This window comes from Tachyglossus aculeatus, chromosome 3 (assembly GCF_015852505.1).
Source record: "Tachyglossus aculeatus isolate mTacAcu1 chromosome 3, mTacAcu1.pri, whole genome shotgun sequence".
Classification (NCBI taxonomy): domain Eukaryota; kingdom Metazoa; phylum Chordata; class Mammalia; order Monotremata; family Tachyglossidae; genus Tachyglossus; species Tachyglossus aculeatus.
In genome coordinates, this window is record NC_052068.1 from 107819166 (window position 1) to 107830567 (window position 11402).

The 11402-nt window shown below is 41.2% G+C and overlaps 1 protein-coding gene across 1 annotated transcript; it reads right to left on the reverse strand.

Annotated features, from left to right (window-relative positions):
* Positions 1 to 5029: 5029 nt before the first annotated feature.
* On the reverse strand, positions 5030 to 5751 carry LOC119925380 (olfactory receptor 1052-like). Its single transcript, XM_038743457.1, has 2 exons — positions 5217 to 5751; positions 5030 to 5145 (listed from the first exon to the last, which is right to left on the reverse strand). The coding sequence occupies exons 1-2, from the start codon at positions 5749 to 5751 to the stop codon at positions 5030 to 5032; spliced, it is 651 nt and encodes a 216-aa protein (XP_038599385.1).
* Between the last annotated feature and the right edge of the window lie 5651 nt (positions 5752 to 11402).

Sequence of the window (11402 nt, forward strand, 5' to 3'; positions counted from 1 at the left end):
GCACTGTACTAAGCGCTTGGGAAGTACAATTTGGTAACAAATAGAGATGGTCCCTACCCAACAGTGGGCTCACAGTCTAGAAGGGGGAGACAGAGAACAAAACAAAACATGTTAACAGAATAAAATAAATAGAATAAATATGTAAAAGTAAAATAAATAAATAAATGGAGTAATAATCACGTACAAACATATATACATATATACAGGTGCTATGGGGAAGGGAAGGAGGTAAGGCGGGGGGATGGAGAGGGGGAGGAGGGGGAGAGGAAGGAGGGGGCTTAGTCTGGGAAGGCATCCTGGAGGAGGTGATCTCTCAGTAGGGCCTTGAAGGGACGAAGAGAGCTAGCTTGGTGGATGTGGGGAGGGAGGGCATTCCAGGCCAGGGGGAATGACGTGGGCCGGAGGTCGATGGCAGGATAGGCGAGAATGAGGCATGGTGAGGAGATTAGCGGCAGAGGAGTGGAGGGTGCGGGCTGGGCTATAGAAGGACAGAAGAGAGGTGAGGTAGGAGGAGACGAAGTGATGGAGAGCCTTGAAGCCAAGGGTGAGGAGTTTCTGCCTGATGCGCAGGTTGATTGGTAATCACTGGAGATTTTTGAGGAGCCACTGGAGATTTTTGAGGAGTGGAGTGTGGCGGCTGAGATGTAGAAGGAGAGAAGGGAGGTGAGGTAAGAAGGGGCAAGGTGATGGAGAACTTTGAATACAATAGTGAGGAGATTTTGTGGAATACGGAGGTTGATAGGCAACCACTGGAGATTTTTGAGGTTGGGGGGGTGACATGCCCTGAACGTTTCCGTAGAAATTTAATCCGGGCAATGGACAGGGGTGGAGGCAGGAGGTTGGGATGTCAGAACGGAAGCTGATGAAGTAATCCATTTGGGGTTGGATGAGTGATTGTACTACCATGGTAGCGTTATTTACCCCAGTACTCCTAAGCTGGGCACAAAATCTGATGACTGAAAAGAGAGCCTCCATATTGACAAAGGAGTCAGGTACCATTTTTACTTCTGAACTATGTTTTATTCAGAGTCCACTGTTGAACTACAGTGCCTCAAAGACAAATGTCAAAGAGATTTAATAACTCTCCAAAAATAGCTCCCAAATTGCAGTGTCAGCTCACCCAGCATTTCCAGTAGGCCTGAATGCTTTTTTTATGGCATTTGTTAAGTGCTTACTATGTGTAAGGCACTGTTATAAGTGCTGGAATAAATACAAGCTTATCACTCTGGAAAGAGTTCCTGAGCCCATGGGGCTCACAGTGTATGTTGGAGGGGAGAGCATTAATCCCCATTTTCCAGTTGAGGTAAGAGTTAAGTGACTTGCCCAAGGTTGCATATTGTTCTTTCCACTCTAAGTGGGCCTCTGAAAAGCACCTTGCCTCTGCCTACTAATTCTACCAGTGAAGTTGAAAGTAGAAGGGGCTTTGAAAAATTTTAGTCATTAGAGTAAATCCCTAAGAGATTTTTCCCTCTGGGATCAAGCCCTTGGGAAAATACTCAGGATTGAGGAAAACAAACATCTAATGAGATTTCTCAGAAGGCAGGTTTCCGGAAATACTTACCTCCTATCTGTTTTAGTTTGGTTGACACATCCTGAAATCTTCTGTATTGTTGGGTTTAATTTCCCCATCTGTTTAGGGAACAAATATCTATTTAATGGGAAAGGATGGGAGAAGTTTCTTCCTTGAAACTTCACTTCCTCTAGTTTTCTTTTCTATTAGTTTCAGGTGCTTTCAAAACCATGGGTTTCTTGTTTCTACTCAGTACATCAAAACCCCTGATAATCATATGATGATAAGAAGCAGCATGGCGTAGTGGATAGAACAGATGTCTGGAAGTCAGAAGGTCATGGGTTACTATTCTATTTATTTTGTTAATGAAGTGCATTTAGCTTTAATTCAATTTTTTTCTGACGACTTTACACCTGTCCACATGTTTTGTTTATTGTCTGTCTCCCATTTCTAGACTGTGAGCCCATTATTGGGTAGCGACCATCTCTATATGATGTCAACTTGTACTTCCCAAGCGCTTAGTACAGTGCTCTGCACACAGTAAGTGCTCAATAAATATGATTGAGTGAATGAATGAATGGGTTGCAATCCTGGCTCAGCCACTGGTCTGCTATGTGACCTTAATCAAGTCACTTCACTTCTCTGTGCCTTATTTCCTCATCTGGAAAATGGGGATTGAGACTGTGAGCCTCACATGGGACAGGAACTCTGTCCAACTCGATTTCTTTGTATCCACTCCACTGTTTATAAAGTGCCTGGCACATAGCAAGCGCTTAACAAATACCATCATTATTATTCTATGCCTCAAGGGCAATATGTCAAATATAATTTTCATGTTGCAGCGTGGCTCAGTGGAAAGAGCACGGGTTTTGGAGTCAGAAGTCAGAGGTTCAAATCCCGGCTCCACCAATTGTCAGCTGTGTGACTTTGGGCAAGTCACCTAACTTCTCTGTGCCTCAGTTACCTCATCTGTAAAATGGGGATTAAGAGTGTGAGCCCCCGTGGAACAACCTGATCACCTTGTAACCTCCCCAGTACTTAGAAGAGTGTTCTGCACATTGTAAGCACTTAACAAATGCCATTATTATTATTATTATTATTATTATTATTATTATTATTATTATTATTATGTTTGCTTCCTAGGAAAGGATAAGAAGCGATTCTTTGTTCATCCATCCCTAAATCCGTGACTTGGTTCATCCACTTTCAAGTGCACCAGTGAAATGGAGAAGGAAAATTGCACTATGGTGACTGAATTCATTCTCCTTGGATTCTCAGATCACCCTTAATTGCAGCTCTTCCTCTTCCTGGAATTCTTGGTCATGTATGGGATCACGGTGGTGTGGAATCTGGGCATAATTGTTCTGATCGAGATCTGATCAAGCTTCCAACTTCATACACCCATGTACTTTTTCCTCAGTCATCTGCCCTTTGTGGATCTCTGCTATTCCACCACTATCGTGCCCCAGATACTGACCAACATCTTAACACAGGACCACGCCATTTCCTACCCAGGATGTTTGGTACAGTTTTACTTGTTCTTCTCTTGTGTGGTTACCAAGGTCATCTTTGGTTGGTTTTATTTTTCAATGGTATTTATTAGGCTCTCTCTGTGCACCAAGCACCGTGTTAAGAACTAGGAGAAATACAACGTAATCATACCAGACACAGCATGGTGTAGTGGATAGAGCACAGGCCTGGGATGCAGAAGGTCATGGGTTCTAATCCTGACTCTGCCAGTTTTCTGCTGTGTGACCATGGGCAAGTCAGTTAACTTCTCTGTGCCTCAGTAACCTCATCTGTAAAATGAAGATTGAGATTGTGAGCCCCACGTGGAAGAACAGGAAACTGTTTCCAACCCAATTTGCTTGTATCCATCCCAATGCTTAGTACACTGCCTGGTACATAGTAAGCACTTAACAAATTACATTATTATTATTATTATTATTATTACATGGGGCTCACAGTTAAGAAGAAATGATACCATGCATTTTATCCCCACTTTACAGACGAGGGAACTGATACTCATAGAAATAAAGTAACTTGTCCAACAACACATAGCGGTCAAGTGGCAGAGATAAGATGAGAATTAATCAATCAAGCATAATTACCAAGCTCTTACTGGGTGCTGAGCACCGTAGTAACTACTTGAGAGAGTACAATACAACAGAGTTGGTCGACACATTCCATTCATACATTAATTCAATTATATTTATTGAGCACTTACTAGGTACAAAGCACTCCACTAAGCGATTGGGAGAATACAATATAAAAATAAACAGACACGTTCCCCAACCACAATGAGATTACACTGTAGACTCTAGAACCCACGTGTTCAGTTCTCTTTCTACTAAACCACATTTTGTGTAGGGAAGCAGGCTGATGAAGTGGATAAAGCACAGGTCTGGGAGTCAGAAGGTCATGGGCACTAATCCTGGCCCTGCCACATGTCTGCTGTATGCCCTTGGGCAAGTCACTTAACTGTCATGTGCCTCAGTTACCTCATCTGTAAAATAGAGATGGAGACTGTGAGCCCCACGTGGGATGGGGGACTGTGTCCAACCTGATTTGCTTATATCCATCCCAGCACTTAGACCAGTGCTTGACACATAGTAAGCATTTAACAAATACCATAATTATTATTCTTATTATTTGGGTTTCCTGTGTGTACAGTGATGCATAGCCTTGCTTGTCTTCAGGCTAACAATCAGTCCATAGCACTGGGCCAACTCTCCAAATTGATTCTGCTGTGCACTAACTCATAGTCTATTATCACCTTGGCCAGTTCAGAACTTTCAGAATGATATTGTTTCCAGTTATAGGCAGTAGGGCTGGTGTACTGTAGCTGCTTCCTTTTAAATTGCCTCATCAAAGCCTCCATTTGCTCTCTCCTGCCCACTCTGAGTGCTAACACGGCATTACAAAAAAATTAGGTTTTCGCCTATTAAATCAATGATACCATGAGTAAGAGAGTAAAGGCAATATTTCTAATGCCCTTGCAAATAAAAGAAAGTTAGTTTAGAGGAACAATTAGGCATTCTAAAACTGTAGAGGTTTTCTATCTCATACCTACTTGTGATCAGCTTCTCCGAGAACATCAATATCATCAGTAACGTTGAATCAATAAACAAGTCAATCCCTCGGTTGTTCTTTTGCAAAACATCGTGTTTTCCCAAACCATCACCATTAACAGGGTGCCTCTGGTTGTATTTCGGGGTCTTTTCCAGAGGAAGTCTCAGATTACAGAATGAAAAAATGTCTAGAATACATTCCCTATACTCATCATCGGGACATCACGGATGAGTCAGATCAGCATCTAGACCAAGGCACCAGTTTTCACTCCAGGATTCTTCTCGGGGCATTTTTTACCTCCCGGTTCTGCAGGCTATAGATTAGAGGGTTCAACATGGGGATCACGGACACCACCGGTTCCTGATCCAGCACAGAGCTGGAGCTGGGGCTCAAGTACATGAAGATCAGCATACCGTACAATAGAACGACGACTATCAGGTGGGAGGTTCAGGTGGACAAGGCTTTGTGTCTGCCCTCGGCCGAGTGGATCCTCAGGATGGTTACGAGGATGAGCAAGTAAGAGAAGAAGATGGTCAAAAGTGAGACTACCAATTCCAAACTCCCTAGAGCAAAAATCAGGATTTCGATGACTCGGTGTTAGAGGAGAAGAGGGCTAATAGAGGAGGAATATCACAGACGTAATGGTGGATGATGTTGGAGTGACAGAAAGATAGCTGGAAGATAAAGTTGGTGTGGATCAGAGAACAAAGACTCCCTCCTAAAAAGGAATCCGCCACTGGTAGGAAGCATGTCTTCCTCGACACCATCACTGGGTTAAGCAGAGGGTTGCAGATGGCGATGTCATGGTCATAAGCCATGACAGCCAGTTGCAGGATACCTGTTGTGGTGAAAATGATGAAGGAACAGAGCTCGGTAGCAAATCCACTGAATGAAATGGTTTCCTTTTCCACTAAGAACTTCACCAGCATCTTGGGGGAGATGGTCAAGGAGTAGCAGGCATCCGCAAAGGATAAGTTACTGAGGAAGACGTACAATGGGCTGTGGAGTTGGGGTTCCACTCTGACTAATCCCATCATCCCCAGATTGCCCAATAATGTGGTGAGATTGATCCCGAGAAATAGCACAAAAAGTATTCTCTTGAGCATCAGGGACTCGGTGAATCCCACAAGAATGAACTCCTTCACAACTGTGTGATTGTCCTCAGACATTCAGAAGCTGCGATCTGTTGGAACAAATTTAAAGGTAATAATAATAATTATGGTGTTTGTTAAGCGCTTACTATATGCCAAGCTCTGTTCTAAACACTGGGGTAGATGCAGGGTAATCAGTTTGTCCCACGTTGGGCTCACAGTTTTAATCCCTATTTTACAGATGAAGTAACAGGTACAGAGAAGTTTAGTGACTTGCCCAAGGTCACAGAGCAGAAGATTGCCACCAGGTTGAAATATATTATATTGTTGTGTTGTACTCTCTCAAGGGCTTAGTGCAGTGCCCTGCTCACAGTAAGTGCTCAATAAATTCCATTGATTGATTAATCGAAATACAAATTGAGATTCTATAAAGGTGAGAAAGGAGGAATGTCCCAACGGAAAAGTAAAAGAAGTGGCAAAACCTCTATTTTATTCATGCAGGACCTGGACCTGGGTTCTAATGCTGACTCTGCCACCTGACTGCTGTATGACCTTGGGTAACTCACTTAACTTCTCTGCCACAGTTACCTCATCTGTATAATGGAGATTAAGACTGTAAACCCCATGTAGGACATGAACTGTGGCCAATCTGATAGCTTGCATCTACTCCAGCGCTAAGTATAGTGCCTGGCAGATATTAAGAGCTTAACAAATTCCATAAATAAGACAATGATAAAATGTCTAATTCAGTGATTCAATAATTATTGAGCATTTACTATTGAGCGCTTGGGAGTGTACAATACAAAAGAGTTGGGAGTTACCTTCCCTGCCCATTACAAGCTTACAGTCTAGTGTCTCTGTCCCTGCTTATTCTAGAAACAAGAAAACACCTAGAAATTTGCTTTTCACTACAAAATAGAGAAGCATCATGACCTAGTGGAAAGACCACTGGCCTAGGAGCAGAGAAACTGGGTTCTAATCCCATCTCTTCCACTTTCTGCTGTGTGACCTTGGGTGAGTCACTTAACATCTCTGTGCCTCAGTTTCCTCAACTGTAAAATGGAGATTCAATGCTTAGACTGAGGGCCCCATGTGGGGCAGGGACTGTGTCTGAGCTGATTACCTTGTATCTACCCCAGGGCTTAGTACAGTGGCTGGCACATAGCACTTAACAAATGCAAAAAAACAGGAAGACAGTTCAGCTATTTTTCATGAAAGAAGGGTGACAGATTTATTACAGAACATTAGCCTTAAGTCTCATTATGACTGTTCTACTTTTGTTCGGCCCCACAAGCCAATAGCACTTTCTTTAATTCTGGAAATTTTCTTTTAAGGAACTGATTCAGTTACAGTCTGTCAACATCTTCTATTGAGCAACAAATGGGCATAGGGATTCAAAAATAATCGGAGAGGTATTCCAAAAGACATTTAAGGCATGGTTCCTGCCCTTGAGAAACTTTGTCTTCCTGTAGTTTTTTGTTGGTTTTTAATGCAACTGGACATATTTGAAATGGAACATATCTTAGAAGTGTCATTCTTTTGACTCTATCAAATTAGTTTGCCAATTAAGATGTGAAGACTTGACAGGTTCAGTTTGAATTTTCACTTAGAAAATATTTCTGCAAGAGCCCTTCAATTTCCTGACCTGTCACTTATAGATGATCTTAGGCGACCGTCCAAGAATAATTGATTCTAAATAACGCCAAGATTCATTATACAATATATGGTGTTGTTTATAGACATTTTTTCCAAAGTTTTTAGACACATTCCCTCACCCATAATGAATTTGCAACTGACAGTACTGAAACTAAAAGCTACATGCAGGAGCATCTGAGATCCATTACACATGATTTCAATTTGCCAACTGATTAAGGAGATGAGTCACCATTAGAATTGAAAATGGCTTCTCCTATTACCTCAATGGAAAGAATGTCTTGTCTTTGTCACACACAAAAAGAAATTTTCTTCCTTAGGAAATATTTGAGGATTCCTCCATTTCTGTTCATTCCATATACAGGTCTCACGTACTTTTTCCAAGCTCTTTTCACCTCATTTTTCAAATCCTCGTCATTTAAATAAGGCTATGTCACTAAATTTTCCAAATTGCCAAATCACAGAAAGTGATAGTAATGTTTAATGATTTGAAATCGTGAATTTCACAATTGTTTCATTTAAATGGGATATATTGAACTTATAATCATATTTTGTGCCTGAATCCCTGATGTTTGTGTTAGTTTAGTTTTCACTTGCAGGTTCTGTGGGCAGGGAATGTATCTACCAATTCAATTCTTTCTCAAGCACTTAGTAAAATGCTCTGCACATAGTAATCACTGAGTAAATACTTTCTGATTGATTGATTGACTGATTTGCTATTACCTCTTCAGTCTGTCTGACTTTTGAAAGTTAGATAGCAGTAGGATCATCCAGCACATGCATCTGACAAGAAGCAAGAAAACACTGAAACTTTTAAATGAATTTTAGTTCGTCTTTTGTTCATGGCTTCTTCAGCAATAAATAAATGGGACTCAAACACAAAACTGGAGAAATTTTATTAAGGTTAAGGTATTTAAATAGTAAAATCATTTTGAAAGTAAGGGGGTGTGAATACCATCCTTCTATCAAATCCTCTTAGAGTCAACATTGGAATGTGCATCGGTTCTCATATCAATCAATAGTATTTACTGAGTGCTTACCATCCTAAGCACTTGGGAGAGTGCAAAAAGAGGTGGTAAACATGTTCCCTGCCCACAATGAGCTAACATGCTACTAGAACTGTACAATTAGAACTACCCAGTCAAGAAGGCTATGCATAAAATCTGCTTATCTGTCCACCCTGGCACTGCATCCTTTCCTAACCATTTGAGTAGCTAAGAATTTATTGTTTAAAAAAAACCCCACCAAATACGTCCTGGTGCTGAATCGCTACCCTGGAGAATTATCCAAAGAATCCCTTTAACGTCTGTAGTGAAAAGGACCGCAAAATTTACTTACTCCTATTAATCCCTCTGGATTCTTTGGTCTCAGTCTCATCAACTTGCCTGACAAATCCATTCTTACTCCTGGACATTCGGGAATTTCTCTCCCCACTTCAGTGTAGGAGTAATAATGGGAATCGATGTACCTCCCACAGCATCTCAATCTAGTCTGTGTTTCTAATTATATGAAAAGCACATAACATAGAAGCAGCGTTGCCTAGCGGGTAGACCACAGGCCTGGAAGTCAGAAGGATCTGGGTTCTAATATCAGCTTCATTACTTGTCTGCTGTGTGACCTGGGGAAAGTCACTTAACTTCTCTGGGGCTCAGTTACCTCATCTGTGAAATGGGGATTAAGGCTGTGAGCCTCATGAGGGATGGGGATGTTATTCAATTTGATTAGCCTGTATCTAACCCAGTGCTTAGTACAGTGCCTGGCACATACTGAGAGTTTAACAACTACTATAAAAAGCACCATGGCTCAGTGGAAAGAGCCCAGATTTAGGAGTCAGAGGTCATGGGTTCTAATCCCAACTCCACCACTTCTCAGCAGTGTGACTTTGGACAAGTCACTTCACTTCTATGGGCCTCGGTTGCCCCACCTGTAAAATGGGGATGAAGCCTGTCAGCCCTACGTGGGACACCCTGATTACTTTGTAACCTCCTCAGCGTTTAGAACAGTGATTTGCATATCACTTAATAAATACCATTATTATTATTATTATTATTAATTTGAGACAACTGGGACAAAATGTCAGTCTATTTTACTCTAAAAGTATCGAGCTTTTCAAATTTCCTGGACTTGGACAGCTGTGATCAATTGACCTATTAATCCATAAATATCGCAAATTCACTGTAACAAGGAAAATGTTAAATAAAATAGCAGTTACAGAAATGCAAAGACATTTTCACCTCATATATTTTTCTCAACCACCATATTTTCCATGCAAAGGATTGTACTCACCCAAGCTCTTAGTACAGTGCCCTGCACACAGAAGTACTCAGTAAATACCCTTGATAGGTAAGGGTATTATTTCCATCCCTTTCCATTAAACCTCAGTCTGGCATAAATTAAAGAAGAGTAGGAGGTTTCTTGTTACTTGTTTTTGCTCAATATAAGTCCACAATGATAGGCATGTCACATTGTCATTTCCATGATATATTTGCATCAGGCAAAGGAGTCCAAGCTGTAGAGCAGGAAGTAATATTGTTCCCTCTCAGGATAATCTGTTCCCTAATTAATAACGAGATCGAATGGATCTAGGCAAGGAGGAATTCAGGGTAGAGGTGGTAGAGCTTTTGTGGATCGCAGTTTCCCTAGGGCATTTTTGCAACCACCTTGCCATACTTACCTGGAAATGGAGTGACACGTTTTTGTATTAGGCAAAAGTTGGAGGCCACATTTGGGGACCACACAGAGGCTTCTAGACACCCTTCTCCAAAGGACTTACTCCATCTCAAATCTCGCTGTGGCAAACCTATTGAGAGAATGAGATATTTTTACAATATCTGGGCATATCCATATAGTGTCATTTGTATATTCCTTTGAACATTCAGAGAATTATCATGGCCTAATGGATAGAGCACAGGCCTGGGAGTCAGAAGGACCTGGATTCGATTCCTAGCTCTGCCATTTGTCTGCCGGATGACACTGGGCAAATCACTTCGTTTTCTCTGTTCCTCAGTTACCACATCTGTAAAAGGGGTATTAAGACTGTGAGCCTTATCCAACCAGAATTTAGTACCGTACCTGGAACGTAGTGAGCGCTTAACAAATGCCATAAAAACAACCAAATAAAACAAAATTCAATATATTTAGATTCAATTTATTTCCTTTGAATCTCCATCTCCTCCATTAAAGTGTTAGCTCCTCGTGGACAGGGACTTTGTCTTATGCTTCTGGTATGCTTTCCCAAGGGCTTAGTACAGTGTATTGTCCTCAGTAGACTCTTAATAAATACCATTATTACTCCTTCTAAGAATAATAATAACAACAACAATTATAATAATAATAATTGTGCATTCATTAAGCACTTACTACATATAAGGCTCAGTACTAAGTGTTGGGGTAAATATAAGATACTGTAAATATCTTATATGTAAATATAAGATAATCAGGTTGGACACAGTCCCTGTCTTATATGGGGATCACAGCCTAAGTAGGAGGGAGCACAGGCACTGAATCCCCATTTTACAGGTGAAGATACTGAGGCACAGAGACATTAAGTGACTTGACCTGGCTCATATAGCAGGCAAGTGGCACAGCCTGGATTAGAACCCATGTCCTCTGATTCCCAGGCCCATATTCTTCCCACTAGATCATGCCGCTTTTCAAAGTGCGACTGAGGGCAGTCAACTTTCATCCTAATATAAAAATCTATAGTAACTATAGATAAAAAACCATATGCTTAAACTAGTATAGTATACTATAGTATGCTAGTATTGAATACTATAGTATACAATATAGCATACTAGTAAAGTATAGTAAAACTATAGTAACTGACCAACTCTTTATGTAGTTATAAGACACTATCCTACTAGAGGAGGTCCACACAGCTTCTCGAGCAGTTTTCAGAGCATTATATGAGCCATAGCCAAATGGAAAAAGGTGGTCCTGAGCACAGAGATCCTGAAACACAATCAGCAACAGCCCTGAGGCAGGGCTCATCATCAGGAAAATGATTTATTGAGTGCATATTCTGCAGAGAGTGCTGAAGTAGACACATGGGGATACAGCAAAAGTGACTAAGCACT

Coding starts and splice junctions, on each gene's coding strand:
- LOC119925380 (XM_038743457.1), bottom strand. CDS start 5,751: ATGTCTGAGGACAATCACACAGTTGTGAAGGAGTTCATTCTTGTGGGA. Junction 5,146..5,216: donor CATCATCCACCATTACGTCT/GTGATATTCCTC, acceptor TTTTTGCTCTAG/GGAGTTTGGAATTGGTAGTC.